The sequence below is a fragment of the Oncorhynchus clarkii genome, chromosome 28 (assembly GCF_045791955.1).
Source record: "Oncorhynchus clarkii lewisi isolate Uvic-CL-2024 chromosome 28, UVic_Ocla_1.0, whole genome shotgun sequence".
NCBI classification, from domain to species: Eukaryota; Metazoa; Chordata; class Actinopteri; order Salmoniformes; family Salmonidae; genus Oncorhynchus; species Oncorhynchus clarkii.
In genome coordinates this window covers 37,183,323-37,201,264 of record NC_092174.1, presented here as the reverse complement: position 1 = coordinate 37,201,264, position 17,942 = coordinate 37,183,323, and the positions used below count along the sequence as shown (strand labels likewise).

The 17,942-nt window shown below is 43.5% G+C and overlaps 1 protein-coding gene across 1 annotated transcript; it reads left to right on the top strand.

Annotated features, from left to right (window-relative positions):
- Positions 1-961: 961 nt before the first annotated feature.
- Positions 962-15,991, top strand: LOC139387304 (transmembrane 6 superfamily member 2a). The gene is made up of 10 exons (XM_071133421.1): positions 962-1,241; positions 1,550-1,671; positions 1,947-2,044; positions 2,199-2,302; positions 2,397-2,479; positions 2,601-2,725; positions 3,732-3,833; positions 14,266-14,358; positions 14,660-14,779; positions 14,969-15,991. The coding sequence occupies exons 1-10, from the start codon at positions 1,156-1,158 to the stop codon at positions 15,176-15,178; spliced, it is 1,143 nt and encodes a 380-aa protein (XP_070989522.1). The 5' UTR covers positions 962-1,155; the 3' UTR covers positions 15,179-15,991.
- Positions 15,992-17,942: the final 1,951 nt, after the last annotated feature.

Below are 17,942 nucleotides of genomic sequence, written 5' to 3'. Positions count from 1 at the left end.
TTTACATACAAGCTATTTCCAAACGATGCAGAGTTAAATATGAAAAACACAAAATAAAAACATGTGAGAAATAAAACACACAAGAATGAATCTATTTTCAATGAATCGAGAAGCGTGCACCCCTTTTCCCGCGGGTTCTGTCATTTTGTGAACGTAGTATTTAATGAGATTTTGTCGTATTTCAGATGGTATACGTGTTTGATTGAGAAACGCCTATGAATATTATGTGGCGTTATCTACACGTGTGTTTAGCCTTCAGCTCCTTTAAACAGGTCATGGGGTATAGGTATTAAGATACAGAACCCGCTAGGAGAAGGGGTGTAGGCCTCTTGATGCTCAAGGTATTTCATTAGGCCAAATGCTGATTTTGGATTGAGTTCAGTTTTTTATTTACACTGAACAAAAATATAAACGCAACATGTAAAGTGTTGGTCCCATGTTTCATGAACTGAAACAAAATATCCCAGAAATTGTGCATATGCACAAAATGTTGATTTCTCTCAAGAATGACATTTTCTGTGTGAATGGAACATTTCTTGCATCTTTTTATTTCAGTTGTGGTGTTTATATTTTTGTCTAGTATATTTAGAGAAATACATTTTAGTTTGCATTTGCTTTTGTTCATTGTTTCGACTACATTGTTATTGACCTCTACCACAGTTACCATCACCTTTACTTTGAGAATAAAACAACGTCTTTTTGCCACATACCACAAGGTGGCAATAATGGCATGTAGGCCTAGGTTCCAGTAATACATTCTTTGTCGATAGTTCCAAATGTCAAAGCCTTGACAGAAAAAAACATATACGTTTGATAACTATTTAAAACTGGAATGTAATTCATTTACGCATTAATGTATTTTATGCAAAATGCACTCTGTTTATAGGTTTATAGGCTATATAGACTAGGATACTCTGAGAATAATGCAATCATAAAGCTTGTGAACTTTGAACCAAAGCAGTGAACAGCTGATGTCGAGGGTCAATGAAAGCTTTGTAAAAAGAGTGATCACAATCACCATTCAGGAGACAAGGTGTGGACAGCAGCAGTAATCCTCCACTGAAACTCGGGATATATAGTTTTCCTGTTCCTTTTCAGTACACTGTTCAGATTATTCCCCTTGGCTGAGGTGTTATATGAATCAACGGTACAAAGATGCAGCTGCCTGTGGACATATGTGTTCTCCTTTTGTCTCTTGTGGCTCCCGCGGTTCTCTACGCTATGAACAATGTCACAAAACAGTAAGTTGGGTTCATCTCACATTTTATTCTGTGTAATGTAATCATGACACACTTCTACCATGATACACAACACCTTTTTTTCCCCCATACTTTTTACTCCAACGTCTTTCCTAGGCTATACCTTCATAGACGGCAGCTACAGTTACGTCATCATTCTTCAGTGGCTTAGTCATTCATTCGTTCAGTCATTCATTCAGATCGGTGATACCTTTGAGGAGAGGAAAAAAAGGCCCCAGAGTTTTTCCCTATGTAGTTTCATAAGGTGTGTGAGTTTGTATTACTGATACATGTGTCTCTCTCCTCCACAGGCCTGTAATGGTGTTGACACTAGGAGCTGCCGTACTGTACATTATACCCTACATCATGTCTTTCCTCATCCTCCATCTTCTCGCATTGCAACACTGGGAAAACATTGACCCCTTGTTTTATGGTATGTAGTAGTCAGAGACCGTAAAGGTGGTAGTAGTATGTGAGCACGCACACGCCTCTCATTATAAAGGGGTGTTGAAGATAATTGAAAAGAATGCGTGAGTGAAACTGGATGAGAAAGGTCTCTCTCTCTCTCTCTCGTCTCTCTCTCTCTCTCTCTCTCTGTCTCTCTCTCGTCTCTCTCTCTCTGTCTCTCTCTCGTCTCTCTCTCTCTCTCTCTGTGTCTCTCTCTCTCTCTCTCTCTCTCTCTCTCTCTCGTCTCTCTCTCTCTTTTAGTGTTGGCTGTGTTTTCCTTCACATGTCTGGTGGGCCTGACCAATGCTTTGGAACAGGATGGCTACATCTCTGGTTACATGGGTTTCTACCTGAAGAAGGTTAGTTTAACTAACTAGTCCTTTCCTTTACCTAATGAATTAGTAATTTGTACTAGATTATTGATTGATATGTGGTTTGGAAAACGCTTTGTAGAAAACAATTTTTTTTGTAAGAAATATATCAGCTATTAAACATGACCTGATGATCTGTCAGGGGGAGCCCCATCTGAGCACAGCCTACGCTGTGATGATGAATTACTGGGAGGGAGTCATTCACTTCCTCCTCTTCCTCATCATCATCCATCGCATGTTCAGGGGGTAAGTGGCACTTTGTTACAGTGATTCTACAGTAGTACCAATAGTGGCAATAAGATTTTTGGTGAGATGGTTAAATCTATTTCCTATTCATAAGGAAGTCCTATCGCAGCCTGGCGCTGTTCTGGGCTGGGTCGTCCATTGCCCACCAGATCGTCTTCATCCCAGGAGTAGTCATCGGTGAGTGTTTCAAAGAAATTGCCATTACTGTTACTCTCTGGTATATTCTAACACGGCCAAATAGTGGCAAACAGGTATATCAGGAACAGACATGTTAATATTGTCATGGCTCTTCACGCAGGTAAATATGGTTCAAACATTCATCCCGCCTTCTGGAGGAATACTCCCTTCCTGTTGCTGCCCATCTGGGGAGCCATCCTGCTCTTCAGTAGAGAGAGAGAGCTGCCAATCATTCCTGCAGACAAGGTGAGATACACAGATGGAACAGCAGTGCAGTAAAGCTAACTTTCGACTGGACTGATATGTTTGTTTCATCCATGAATTGAATATGATCAATTCACTTTAAGAGAATAACTGACCATCATGTTGCAGTCACTAAACCCTCCCACACAAAACACAAATTCATTACTGCAAACTGAAGAAAGCATTGCTCAACGAAAACAAGGACAAATTCAGGTAGGTCCGTCCCCGGTGGCTTCTGTTTGCTTCTGTTTGCTTCCGAGTGACTACAATTGTTGGCTGCTTTTCCTTCACTCTGTGGTCCAACTCATCCAAAACCATCTCAAATGGGTTCAGGTCGGGTGACTGTGGAGGCCAGGTCATCTGATGCAGCATTCCACAGACTCTCCTTCTTGGTTAAATAGCCCTTACACAGCCTGTAGGTGTTCTGGGTCATTGTCCTGTTGAAAAACAAATGATAGTCCCACTAAGTGCAAACCAGATGGAATGGCGTATCACTGCAGAATGCTGATTGAGTGTGCCTTGAATTCTAAATAAATCCCAGAGAGTGTCACCAGCAAAGCACCCCTACACCATCACACCCCCTCCTCCATTCTTCATGGTGGGAACCACACATGCGGAGATCATTCGTTCACCTACTCTGCGTCTCACAAAGACACGGCGGTTGGAACCAAAAATCTCAAATTTGGACTCATCAGACCAAAGGACAGACTTCCACTGGCCTAATATCCATTGCTCGTGTTTCTTGGCCCAAGCAAGTCCCTTTTTCTTATTGGTGTCCTTTAGTAGTGGTTTCTTTTTCTTTGTTCAAAACTTTTTGGGATACAACATGATTCCATATGTGTTTCATAGTTTTCATGTCTTCACTATTATTCCACAATGTAGAAAATAGTAAAAATAAAGAAAAACCCTTGAATGAGTAGGTGTGTCCAAACGTTTGACTGGTACTGAACCTGAAACATACAGTAACCCAGTTGGACTGACATAGGTTGTGTTTGTCTGTATTCCTCAGATTGCAGTAGCACAGAAGAGAAGTCTCCTCTACAGGCCATTTGACCTGATCCTGTCTCTGCTACTGTTGGGAGCCATGGCCTTCTCTGTCTTCAGGGGCGTTGTAAGTAACAGACCAACCACTCACTTCACTATGGGGGGATTCTGACCCGAGTTGCACACTTTTCTCACCTTCCAATACTTCATGGATTGAACAATTGAATAATATGACAACTGTCAGGATGAATCAAACCACTGTATTTTTGATTCATCACATTGCTATTTACTCATTTGCGGGGGAGCTCAAGTAAAGGAAGACATGGTGTAGGTTTGTCTACATATACTCTGTATTCTGACCTTGACTTAATTCCCCTCATAATTCCACCACCTTTACGCGCGATGAAACAATGAATAAGGTTGAGCAACCTGTCGGTCCTAAGTAGAACAACGTCAACTTTATTTTTCCGATAGAAATAACACCATTCTCCATGCACCGTAATTTACAAATTGATAAGAGGCTGAGCTGTTGATAAGAGCTAGGTAAATAAGTAAGCCATTTGGATAAGTGGATTGTAAATATAAATGACAATGAGTTTTAGATCTTCTTTACCTGATCGATGGAGACAAATGTGAAACCAGTAATAATGTGAAATGTGAAACCAGAAACCAGTAATATGGCTGCAAACTGAAACATATCAACATATCACCTTTTCCAGTGAAGTTTATGAAACGCTGGCTTTATAACCAGCAGGGATGAAATCCAAGCTATAAGCTTCTGTAGCCATGCACAAATGACAGTATAGCGGAAAACCTAACGAGTTGATTTAGGATGTCTAGAAAGTTTTCATTTTATGTCTGGACTTTTCACTGTATGAAAAAAATACATGTATTTTCTTAAATATTAGCCCCTATTGGTAGCCACCGTCAGTTAGATATACCCACATACATTAATATCTGTCTCTTTAGTGTTAGTTTCCTTACATTTATATCTGTCTCTTTAGTGTTTGTTTCCTTACATTTTGCATCATTCCATTACATCGTTAGTTGACCTTTCTTTCCACTGTCGAGTATGTGTGGGAAGCCATAGTGGATCATATTAGGCTAATGTATTCCAAGTTGTGCAATAATTTGGAACAGGTAGCCTATTTGAATCATTAAGGAACACAGACCACAAGTAGCAGTTTAAACCTGGAGCCTGGCACATGGTTCATGACGACAGGACCATTTTCATACAGTTCCATGATTAGTGAGGATTATTAGGGTAGATTTATTGGACTACGGTTCAATCCCTATTGCACACTTTTCTAATCTTCCAATATTTCATGGGATTAAACAATTGAATAATATGACAACTTTCAGGATGAATCAAAGCATTGTATTTTTGATTCAACAATATATTTAGAGCATAAAGGATCACCAAATCATTTAAAAAAAATTATTCATACTTTCTTAACTCCAAAATGTGCCTAAATATTTAGAAATCTACCAGTTGGTGCTGAAACAAAGACGTGTATGTATATATTTAGATGGCTTTCTTTAATGAATCCCTGTATTCTGAACCCATTCTCTCCATGTGTTCTAGTGCCTGTCGCCAAAATTCTAATTGAAGATACACTATATTTTAAAGGGATGGCTTAATTTTTTAAACTGAAAACACTATTGAATGGAAACATTGATGAGTAAATCTGTTGGCCAGCAAGTGGGAAGGTTTTCAGTGGTTGAATTAAATGTATTCAGTGCAGGCAAAAAATCACATCAAATCAAATCAAATTTTATTGGTCACATACACATGGTTAGCAGATGTTAATGTGAGTGTAGCGAAATGCTTGTGCTTCTAGTTCTGACTGTGCAGTAATATCTAACAAGTAATCTAACAATTTTACAACAACTACCTTATACACACAAGTGTAAAGGAATGAATAAGAATATGTACATTTAAATATAGGGCTGAGCGATGGCCGAACGGCATAGGCAAGATACAGTAGATGGTATAGAGTACAGTACATATATATGAGATGAGTAATGTAGGGTATGCAAACATTATATAAAGTGCCATTGTTAAAAGTGACTAGTGATGCATTTATTACATCCAAATATTAATTATTAAAGTGGCTGTATGTTGGCAGCAGACACTCAATGTCAGTGATGGCTGTTTAACAGTCTGATGGTCTTGAGATAGAAGCTGTTTTTCAGTCTCTCGGTCCCAGCTTTGATGCACCTGTACTGACCTCGTCTTCTGGATAGTAGTGGGGTGAACAGGCAGTGGATCGGGTGGTTGTTGTACTTGATGATCTTTTTGGCCTTCCTGTGACATTGGGTGGTGTAGGTGTCCTGGAGGGCAGGTAGTTTGCGCCCGGTGATGCGTTGTGCAGACCTCACTACCCTCTGGAGAGTCTTACGGTTGTGGGTGGAGCAGTTGCCGTACCAGGCAGTGATACAGCCCGACAGGATGCTCTCATTGTGCATCTGTAAAAGTTTGTTGAGTGTTTTTGTTGCGAAATTTCTTCATCCTCCTGAGGTTGGGTATGAGGAACTTAAAACTTTCCATCTTCTCCACTACTGTCCCGTCGATGTGGATAGGGGAGTGCTCCCTCTGCTGTTTCCTGAATTCCACGATCATCTACTTTGTTTTGTTGACGTTGAGTATGAGGTTATTTTCCTGACACCACACTCCGAGGGCACCTCCTCCCTGTAGGCCATCTCATCGTTGTTGGTAATCAAGCCTAGCACTGTAGAGTCGTCTGCAAACTTGATGATTGAGTTGGAGGCGTGCGTGGCCACACAGTCATGGGTGAACAGGGAATACAGGAGAGGGCTGAGAACGAACCTTTGCGAGGCCCCAGTGTTGAGGATCAGTGGGGTGGAGATGTTGTTTCCTACCCTCACCACCTGGGGGCAGAAAGTCCAGGACCCAGTTGCATAGGGCGGGGTCGAGACCCAGGGTCCCGAGCTTAATGACGAGTTTGGAGGGTACTATGGTGTTAAACGCTGAGCTGTAATCGATGAACAGCATTCTTACATAGGTATTCCTCTTGTCCAGATGGGTTAGGGCAGTGTGCAGTGTGCAGTGTGATTGCGATTGCGTCGTCTGTGGACCTATTGGGGCGGTAAGCAAATTGGAGTGGGTCTAGGGTGTCAGGTAGGGTGGAGGTGATATGATCCTTGATTAGTCTCTCAAAGCACTTCAGGATGACGGAAGTAATAGTAGTCGTTTAGCTCAGTTACCTTAGCTTTCTTGGGAACAGGAACAATGGTGGCCCTCTTGACTGGGAAAGGGATTGATTGAATATGTCCGTAAACACACCAGCCAGCTTGTCTGCGCATGCTCTGAGGACGCGGCTAGGGATGCCGTCTGTGGCCGGCAGCCTTGCGAGAGTGTTAACTTCTTTGGGACTGGGGGGCAGTATTGAGTAGCTTGGATGAATAAGGTGCCCAGAGTAAACTTCCTGCTACTCAGGCCCAAAAGCTAGAATATGCATATAATTAGTAGATTTGGTTAGAAAACACTCTGAAGTTTCTAAAACTGTTTGAATGATGTCTGTGAATATAACAGAACTCATATGGCAGGCAAAAACCTGAAAAAAATTAAACCAGGAAGTGGGAAATCTGAGGTTTGTAGTTTTTCAAGTGATTGCCTATCCAATATATGGGGTCATATTGCACATCCTTAGGCTTCCACTAGATGTCAACAGTCTTTAGAATTTTGTTTCAGGCTTCTACTATGAAGGGGGAGTGAATAAGAGCTGTTTGAATCAGGGGTCTGGCAGAATGCCATTCGTTTAGTCACGTGCGCGGCCGTGAGAGCGAGCTCCGTTCCCTTTCATTTATAAAGACAAAGGAATTGCACGGTTGGAATATTATTGAAGATTTATGATAAAAACATCCTAAAGATTGATTATATACTTCGTTTGACATGTTTCTATAAACTGTAATGGAACTGTTTTGACTTTTCGTCTGGACTAAGTGCCTGCGTCTTGTGAATTTGGATTTGTGAACTAAACGCGCAACAAAACAAACATTTATTGTGGAACTGGGATTCCTGGGAGTGCATTCCGATGAAGATCATCAAATGTAAGTTAATATTTATAACTCTATTTCTGAGTTTTGTAACACCTCTCCTTGGTTGGAAAATGGCTGTATGGTTTTCTGTGGCTAGGCTCTGACCTAACATAATTGCATGGTGTGCTTTTACCGTAAAACGTTTTTGAAATCTGACCCAGCAGTTGCATTAAGGAGAAGTTTATCTTTAATTGTGTGTTTAACACTTATATCTTTCATCAATGTTTATGATGAGTATGTCTGTAATTTGATGTGGCTCTCTGACCTTTCACCGGATGTTTCTTTGAGACAATGCATTTCTGAACGTAACGCACCAATTTCAAATGAGGTTTTTGGACATAAAGATGAACTTTATCAAACAAAACACACATTTATTGCCTAGAGTCCTGGGAGTGCCATCCGGTGAAGATCATCAAGGTTAGTGATTCATTTTAACGCTATTTCTGTCCTTTGTGACACCTCTCCTTCTTTGGAAAATGGCTGTATGGTTTTCTGTGGCTAGGCGCTGAGCTAACATAATCGCAAGGTGTGCTTTCGCCGTAAAGCCTTTTTGAAATCAGACACCATGGCTGGATTAACAAGGAGTTTATCTTTAAAATTGTGTATAATACTTGTGTGTTTGAGGAATTTTAATTTGGAATTCCACTGGAATTCCAGCAATTCCACTGGCTGTTGGCTAGGTGAGACGCTACCGTCCCACATATCCCAGAGAAGTTAACATGTTTAAATGTCTTACTCACGTTGGCTGCATTGAAGAAGAGCCCGCATGTTTTGGTAGCGGGTTGTGTCAGTGGCACTGTATTGTCCCCGCGAGAAAAGAAGTTGTTTAATTTGTCTGGGAGCAAGACGTTGGTGTCCGCGATGGGGCTGTTTTTCTTTTCGCAATCCGTGATTGACTGTAGACCCTGCCACATATGTCTCGTGTCTGAGCCTTTGAATTGCGACTCTACTTTGTCTCTATACTGACACTTAGCTTGTTTGATTGTCTTGCGGAGGGAATAGCTACACTGTTTGTATTCGGATGGCACTGTAACAGCGCTGTGATAGACTGCATCCAATTTGTTGAGTAGAGTGTTGGAGGCTATTTTGTAAATGACATCGCCGATGTCAAGGATCGGTAGGATAGTCAGTTTTACGAGGGCATGTTTGGCAGCATGAGTGAAGGATGCTTTGTTGCGATATAGGAAGCCAATTCTAGATTTAATTTTGGATTTGAGATGCTTAATGTGAGTCTGGAAGGAGAGTTTACAGTCTAACCAGACACCTAGGTATTTGTAGTTGTCCACATATTCTAAGTCAGAACCGTCCCGAGTAGTGATGCTGGGCGGGCTGGCAGGTGTGGGCAACGATCGGTTGAAGAGCATGCATTTAGTTTTACTTGCATTTAAGAGCAGTTGGAGGCCACGGAAGGAGAGTTGTATGGCATTGAAGCTCGACTGAAGGTTAGTTAACACAGTGTCCAAAGAGGGGCCAGAAGTATACAGAAGGGTGTTGTCTGCGTAGAGGGGGATCAGAGAATCACCAGTAGCAAGAGCGACATCATTGATGTATACAGAGAAGAGAGTTGGCCCGAGGTTGAGCACCCCCATAAAGACTGCCAGAGGTCCGTACAACAGGGCCTCCGATTTGATACACTGAACTCTGTCTGAGAAGTAGTTGGTGAACCAGGCGAGGCAATTATTTGAGAAACCAAGACTGTTGAGTCTGCCGATAAGAATGTGGTAATTGACGGAGTCGAAAGCCTTGGCCAGGTCGATGAATACTGCTGCACAGTATTGTGTCTTATCGATGGCTGTTATGATATCATTTAGGACCTTGAGCGTGGCTGAGGCGCACCCATGACCAGCTCTGAAACCAGATTGTATAGAAAAAGTACGGTGGGGTTCGAAATGGACGGTGATCTGTTTGTTAACTTGGCTTTTGAAGACGTTAGGAAGGCAGGGTAGGATAGATATAGGTCTGTAGCAGGTGGGTCTAGGGTGTCTCCCCCTTTGAAGAGGGGGATGACCGCGGCAGCTTTCCAATCTTTGGGGATCTCAGACGATACGAAAGAGAGATTGAACAGGCTAGTAATAGGGGTTGCAACAATTTTGGTGGATAATCTTAGAAAGAGAGGGTCTAGATTGTCTAGCCCGGCTTATTTGTAGGGATCCAGATTTTGCAGCTCTTTCAGAACATCAGCTTTCTGGATTTGGGTGAAGGAGAAATTGGGGCGGCTCAGGAAAGTTACTATGGAGGTTGCAGGTCTGTTGACTTGGGTAGGGGTAGCTAGGTGGAAAGCATGGCCAGCTGTAGAAAAATGCTTTTTGAAATTCTCAATTGTCGCAGATTTATCAGTGGTGACATTGTATCCTAGCCTCAGTGCAGTGGGCAGCTGGGAGGAGGTGCTCTTATTCTCCATGGACTTTACAGTGTCCCAGAACTTTTTGGAGTTTGTGCTACAGGATGCAAATTTCTGTTTGAAGAAGCTAGCCTTTGCTTTCCTAACTGCCTTTGTACTGTATATTGGTTCCTAACTTCCCTGAAAAGTTGCATATCGCAGGGGCTATTCGAAGCTAATGTAGTACGCCACAGGATGTTTTTGTGCTGGTCAAGGGCAGTCAGGTCTGGAGTGAACCAAGGGCTATATCAGTTCCTGGTTCAACATTTTTTGAATGGGGCATGCTTATGGTGAGGAAAGCACTTTTAAAGAATAACCAGGCATCCTCTACTGACGGAATGAGGTCAATGTCATTCCAGGATACCCGGGCCAGGTCAATTAGAAAGGCCTGCACGCTGAAGTGTTTTAGGGAGCTTTTGACAGTGATGAGTGGTGGTCATTTGACAGCAGACCCATTATGGATGCAGGCAATGAGGCAGTGATAGCTGAGGACATGGTTGACGACAACAGAGGTGTATCTGGAGAGCAGTTGGTTAGGATGATATATATGAGGGTGCTTGTGTTCACAGATTTGAGGTTGTACCTGGTAGGTTCATTGATAATTTGAGTGAGGTTGAGGTTGAGCTTAGATTGTAGGACGGCCGGTGTGGTAAGCATGTCCCAGTTTAGGTCACCTAACAGCATGAGCTCTGAAGAAAGATCGGGGGCAATCAATTCACATATGGTGTCCAGGGCACAGCTGGGGGCAGAAAGTGGTCTATAGCAAGATCCAACGGTGAGAGACTTGTTTCTGGGAAGGTGGATTTTTAAAAGTAGGAGCTCAAATTGTTTGGGCACAGACCTGGATATGAAGACAGAACTCTGCAGGCTATCTCTGCCGTAGATTGCAACTCCGCCCCCTTTGGCAGTTCTATCTTGTCGGAAAATGTTATAGTTAGGGATGAACATTTCAGGGTTTTTGGTGGTCTTCCTAAGCAATGATTCAGACACGGCTAGGACATCCGGGTTGGCAGAGTGTGCTAAGGCAGTGAATAAAACAAACTTAGTTAACTAATGTTAACATGCATGAAACCAAGGCTTTTACGGTTACAGAAGTCGACAAATGAGAGCGCCTGGGGAATGGGAGTGGAGCTAGGCACTGCAGGGCCTGGATTAACCCCCACATCACCAGAGGAACAGAGGAGGAGTAGGATAAGGGTACAGCTATAGGCTATAACAACTGGCCGTCTAGTACGTTCAGAACAGAGAGTAAAAGAAGCAGGTTTCTAGGCACAGTAGAATAGATTCAAGGCATAATGTACAGACAAATGTATGGTAGGATGTGTATATAGTGGAGGTAAACATATGCACTGAGTGACGATGAGAGAGATAATGTCCCTAGAAACATCATTTAAACCAGGTGAGGTTACCGCATGTGTGGGGGTTGGAACTAAAGGGTTAACTAAGGCATATTGAGCAGGGCTAGAGGCTCTACAGTGAAATAAGGAAATAATTACTAAATAAGACAGCAATGGACAAGGCATATTGACATTAGGGGGAGGCATGCGTAGCCGAGTGATCATAGGGGTCCAGTGAGTGGCTCAGGCCGTAAACTCTTAGATTCAGGCAGCTAGCGGGCCGGGGCTAGCAAGCTAACAGAAGGGTCTTAGAGGGATGTCGCGTCGGAAGAAAGTCTGTTATAGCCCCCTCGTGCTGGTACGTCTGCAGACCAGTCGTCGTGGATCAGCAGGGCTCCGTGTGGTTAAAGGATCCAAGCCAATTGGCAGAATAGGTAAAGTGGCCAAAGAATTTGTCCGATGGACCTCTTAAGCTAACAGTCCGATATGCTCTAGACAGCTAGCAGGCCGCGGCTAGCAGGCTAGCAGATGGGCATTCAAGGGATGTCGCGAGTTGATAAACCCCCTCAGGCGAATTACATTGGTAGTCCAGTCGTGATGGTTCGGCGGGGGTTCAGGCCGATTGGCAAAATAGGTATTGTAGCCCAAGGAGTAGCTGATGGACCTATTTGGTTAGCCGGGAGATGGGCCTAGCAAAGCTAGCTCCAGGCTAATTTGTTCTTGTTTTGGGACAGAGACATTTGCCAGGAGTGGCCACTCGGATAGCAGCTAGCTGTGATGATCCAGGTGAAAAGGTTCAGAGCTTGCAGTAGGAATCAGGAGATATGGAGAAAAATAAGTCCGATTTTCTCTGGTTTGAGTTGCACTTTGCAGACTGGCGAGAGTTGTCCGGGCTAATGGTAGCTGATGACCGCTAGCAGTGGCTAGCTGGTTACTAGCTAGTAGCTAGTTAGCTGGCTAGCTTCTGTTGGGGTTCCGGTTCAGAAGTAAAGCAATAGCAGATCCATACCACATTGGGTGAGGTGGATTGCAGGAGAGTATGTTGAAGTTGAGGTTAAGAAAAAAATATATTTTAAATATATGCGAAGAAAAAAGATATAAAAAGATGTATACATGGGACACGACAAAAAGACATCTGACTGCTACGCCGTCTTGGAGATTTGCCGAAAGGAGGTCGAGGGAGAGCTTTGTATGCGTCGCGGAAGTTAGAGTAGCAATCATCCAGAACGCTGCCAGCCCGGGTCGGGCATTCGATATGCTGATAAAATTTAGGGAGCCTTGTTTTCAGATTAGCTTCGTTAAAATCCCCAGCTACAATAAATGCAGCCTCAGGATATATGCTTTCCAGTTTGCATAGAGTCCAAGGAAGTTCTTTCAGGGCGGTTGAGGTGTCTGCATGGGGGGTGGGGGGGTATACACGGCTGTGAGTATAATCGAAGAGAATTCTATTGGTAAATATTGCGGTCGGCATTGGATTGTAAGGAATTCTAGGTCAGGTGAACAAAAGGACTTGAGTTCCAGTATGTTGTTATTATCACACCACGACTCGTTAATCATAAGGCATACACCCCCGCCCTTCTTCTTACCAGAGAGATGTTTGTTTCTGTCGGCGCGATGCGTGAAGAAACCTGGTGGATGTACCGACTCTGATAACATCTCCCGAGTGAGCCATGTTTCAGTGAAACAGAGAATGATACAATCTCTGATGTCTCTCTGGAAGGCAACCCTTACACGAATTTCGCCTACCTTGTTGTCAAGAGACTGGACGTTGGCGAGTAGTATACTCGGGAGCGGTCAGTGATGTGCCCGTCTAGGGAACCTGACCAGAAGACCGCCCCGTCTGCCCCTTCTGCAGCGCTGTTGTTTTGGGTTGCCTACTGGGATCAGATCCATTGTCCTGGGTGGTGGTCCGAACAGAGGATCAGATCCATTGTCCTGGATGGTGGTCCAAACAGAGGATCAGATCCATTGTCCTGAGTGGTGGTACAAACAGAGGATCAGATCCATTGTCCTGAGTGGTGGTCCGAACAGAGGATCAGATCCATTGTCCTGGATGGTGGTACAAACAGAGGATCAGATCCATTGTCCTGAGTGGTGGTCCGAACAGAGGATCAGATCCATTGTCCTGGATGGTGGTCCAAACAGAGGATCAGATCCATTGCCCTGAGTGGTGGTCCGAACAGAGGATCAGATCCATTGTCCTGGATGGTGGTCCGAACAGAGGATCAGATCCATTGTCCTGGATGGTGGTGCGAACAGAGGATCAGATCCATTGTCCTGAGTGGTGGTCCAAACAGAGGATCAACTTAGGGAAAGTTGTATTCCTGGTAGTAATGTTGGTAAGTTGACGTTGCTCTTATATCCAACAGTTCTTCCCGGCTGTATGTAATAAGACTTAAAGATTTCCTGGGGTAACAACGTAAGTATTAATACATAAAAAAACAAAATACTGCATAGTTTCCTAAGAACAAGAAGTGAGGAGACCATCTCTGTCAGCGTCATCTTCCTAACGGGAACCATGTCTGCAAAGCCCGTTAGGTACCAGCATAAGGTAAGTCTGAATAGCAATTACTGAGAAGTGCGAAGGCGTGCGTAGGAAAGGCGTACATTTCCTAAGTCTGAATTGTAGGGTTCATGTAGCCAGTGTGTTTCTTCTTTAGCCAACAAAATTGTACATCATTGATTGATTGATTGATTCATGTGTTCATTCATTGATCCATCCATCCATTCATCCATCTATCCATCCATACATTCATTCACTCTCCCTCTCTCTCCCTCAGGTGGCCCTTGACTGTCCTCTGGATACCTGCTTCACCTATATCTACCAGTATGAGCCTTACCTCAAGGATCCTGTGGTCTTCCCTAGGATCACGGTGAGTTGAGCCTTACCTCAAGGACCCCGTGGTCTTCCCTGGGATCACGGTGAGTTGAGCCTTACCTCAAGGACCCCGTGGTCTTCCCTAGGATCACGGTGAGTTGAGCCTTACCTCAAGGACCCCGTGGTCTTCCATAGGATCATGGTGAGTTGTAGAAAATAGAATGAGTAAAACACACATAGATCTTCATTTCATTGTCCGTTATGGCATACTATCCATATTTGTTCCTGTTCCATGCTGCTTGACAGTGTAGTTGCCATTGCGTCCGTCTTGATGTCTTGTTATTTGATTGGTCTAGATGCTGGTGTATTTGTTCTATGCGTTGCCTCTGCTGGCTGCATTCATATATGGGCTGAGGAACCCTGGTTGTACCTGGATGCTGGACTGGGCCATCTTCTTTGCGGGGGCCATAGCCCAGGTAATAATATTGGTCGCTTCAATTTGCAGTTCACACGCAGTGTGATGTACCAGGGATTTGACAAAGCAGCTGTGATACAAATTAGATTTTTTATTATTTTTTACACCATTGTTGTGTTTCTATTCTGTTCCTATTATTTGTCTTCCATTAACGCCCCCTCACACCCACCCGTCTCCTCCCCTTCCCCAGACCCAGTGGTGCCATATCGGGGGATCACTCCACTCCCGAACCCCCTTCACATACCGGGTCCCAACAGACAAATGGTCGACAGTTATGATTCTAAACGGGCTGTATGTAGCTCTACCGATCCTCCTAGCCATCCGATGCCGCCTCAGCCCCACTTTCTTCATGCCTACTGTACCTGAGGGACAGACCAGCCCGGAGAAGAAGGACAACTAAACCCATAACACTACAATTCCCACTGAGCATGGACTCTGTGAGCGAATGGTCTAGAATGCTACTGTAAGATCAAGAACTACTGTACCCACGATCCTAAAGAACCCAAACGTTTTGGTGCGGCTGGCATACCATGCTTCTGGAAATGTGACCCTCCAGATTTACAAAACAATGTTATATTAATCTAGAACACATCAAGCAAATTAACTTCAATTTCATACATTATCCGCTCCCTCTGTTGGTTGGAGCCTTTTGGAGTAAAGTTCAGGCCCATGTCTACAACAGCGGAATACAGTACAGTGCATTAAACAGCCAAAACCAAGCCCTGCTACAAGCCATCTATTCTGCAGTAGCACTCCCTACATGGACTATTGGATCGAGATAAAGCCTGTTTGTGGACATGGCTTTATCTATGTAGCTAGTGAGTCAGTGAGACAGTCTCAGGTGGTATAGTATAGTAGGGCCTAAAAGGCCTATAAACCTGGACTCTGACCACTGACACTGATACAGCAGGACAGCATTGCCTCATAGAGTTATCACAGAGGAACTGTGAAACTATGGACCATGTTGAGGACTCTTTTTTTTTTGCTGAACAACTGTGTTGTAGTGCTGCTGATAAGACCAGATAACAAGGCATGTTTCACAAGATGTGGTTGGGATTGGAGAGACCACTATAGGAAGTCATGGGTTGAGGGGACAAATGTTTAGTTAGTATTTATGAAACAAATGATGGCTATTTTTGGAGGGGTTGGGCCAGAATTACTTCAATAAATGTTTGTTACGTGAATATATTAAAATGTGTGAACAACTACACTATTCTGTTTCTTTGAGTAGTTGTACTCTGGTCCTGGGTTGGTGTGTATCCTGATGTGTCGATATCTCTATTCTTGTGAAATACTCTGTTTACCTTTTTCATGCAAGTCTGCCTGACTATTGAGGCAACAGGGCAGAGATTCATCAGATACTGAAAGTGGTGGGATGCTCAGTCTTTCACTGGAACATTGTTTTTATCATAATAGTTGCCCAAACCACTGATGCTGGGGCAGATTTTTCCACCACCTAACGGATAAGCTTTGGACTGGGGGAAATCCTAGATCTGTGGTTTGAGGCAACTTCTGTCTGGAGTGTTTTTTTCTCACAATCGTTGGTCTATTCCAGTTCAAAACTGGAATAGACTGAGCTTCCGTCTCTGGTTGATGATGTCATTGGATCCTGTCTATAGTCAGTGACAGTGCACATGTGGCCTAGTAAACTTTGCCCTGACTGGCAGGTGGCCTCTGCTGTCATGAGTTGATAAGAAGTGAACCCCAGCTAGACAGTATTGTCATACAAAATCAAACTGTTGACAACATACAGTGTGGCAAAAAAAAGTATTTAGTCAGCCACCAATTGTGCAAGTTCTCCCACTTAAAAAGATGAGAGAGGCCTATAATTTTCATCATAGGTACACTTCAACTATGACAGACAAAAATAGAAAAAAAATCCAGAAAATCACATTGTAGGATTTTTAATGAATTTATTTGCAAATTATGGTGGAAAATAAGTATTTGGTAAATAACAAAAGTTTATCTCAATACTTGTTATATACCCTTTGTTGGCAATGACAGAGGTCAAATGTTTTCACAAGGTTTTCACACACTGCTGGTATTTTGGCCCATTCCTCCATGCAGATCTCCTCTAGAGCAGTGATGTTTTGGGGCTGTTGCTGGGAAACATGGACTTTCAACTCCCTCCAAAGATTTTCTATGGGGTTGAGATCTGGAGACTGGCTAGGCCACTCCAGGACCTTGAAATGCTTCTTACGAAGCCACTCCTTCATTGCCCGGGCGGTGTGTTAGGGATCCTTGTCATGCAGAAAGACCCAGCCATGTTTCATCTTCAATGCCCTTGCTGATGGAAGGAGGTTTTCACTCAAAATCTCACGATACATGGCCCCATTCATTCTTTCCTTTACACGGATCAGTCGTCCTGGTCCCTTTGCAGAAAAACAGCCCCAAAGCATGATGTTTCCACCCCCATGCTTCACAGTAGGTATGGCGTTCTTTGGATGCAACTCAGCATTCTTTGTCCTCAAAACACAACGAGTTGAGTTTTTACCAAAAAGTTATATTTTGGTTTCATCTGACCATATGACATTCTCCCAATCTTCTTCTGGATCATCCAAATGCTCTCTAAGCAAACTTCAGACGGGCCTGGACATGTACTGGCTTAAGCAGGGGGACACGTCTGGCACTGCAGGATTTGAGTCCCTGACGGCGTAGTGTGTTACTGATGGTAGGCTTTGTTACTTTGGTCCCAGCTCTCTGCAGGTCATTCACAAGGTCCCTCCGTGTGGTTCTGAGTTTTTTGTTCACCGTTCTTGTGATCATTTTGACCCCCACGGGGTGAGATCTTGCGTGGAGCCCCAGATCGAGGGAGATTATCAGTGGTCTTGTATGTCTTCCATTTCCTAATAATTGCTCCCACAGATGATTTCTTCAAACCAAGCTGCTTACCTACTGCAGATTCAGTCTTCCCAGCCTGGTGCAGGTCTACAATTTTGTTTCTGGTGTCTTTTGACAGCTCTTTGGTCTTGGCCATAGTGGAGTTTGGAGTGTGACTGTTTGAGGTTGTGGACAGGTGTCTTTTATACTGATAACAGGTTCAAACAGGTGCCATTAATACAGGTAACAAGTGGAGGACAGAGGAGCTTCTTAAAGAAGAAGTTACAGGTCTGTGAGAGCCAGAAATCTTGCTTGTTTGTAGGTGACCAAATACTTATTTTCCA

Coding starts and splice junctions, on each gene's coding strand:
- LOC139387304 (XM_071133421.1), top strand. CDS start 1,156: ATGCAGCTGCCTGTGGACATATGTGTTCTCCTTTTGTCTCTTGTGGCT. Junction 2,480..2,600: donor CATCCCAGGAGTAGTCATCG/GTGAGTGTTTCA, acceptor CTCTTCACGCAG/GTAAATATGGTTCAAACATT. Junction 14,359..14,659: donor TGGTCTTCCCTAGGATCACG/GTGAGTTGAGCC, acceptor TGATTGGTCTAG/ATGCTGGTGTATTTGTTCTA.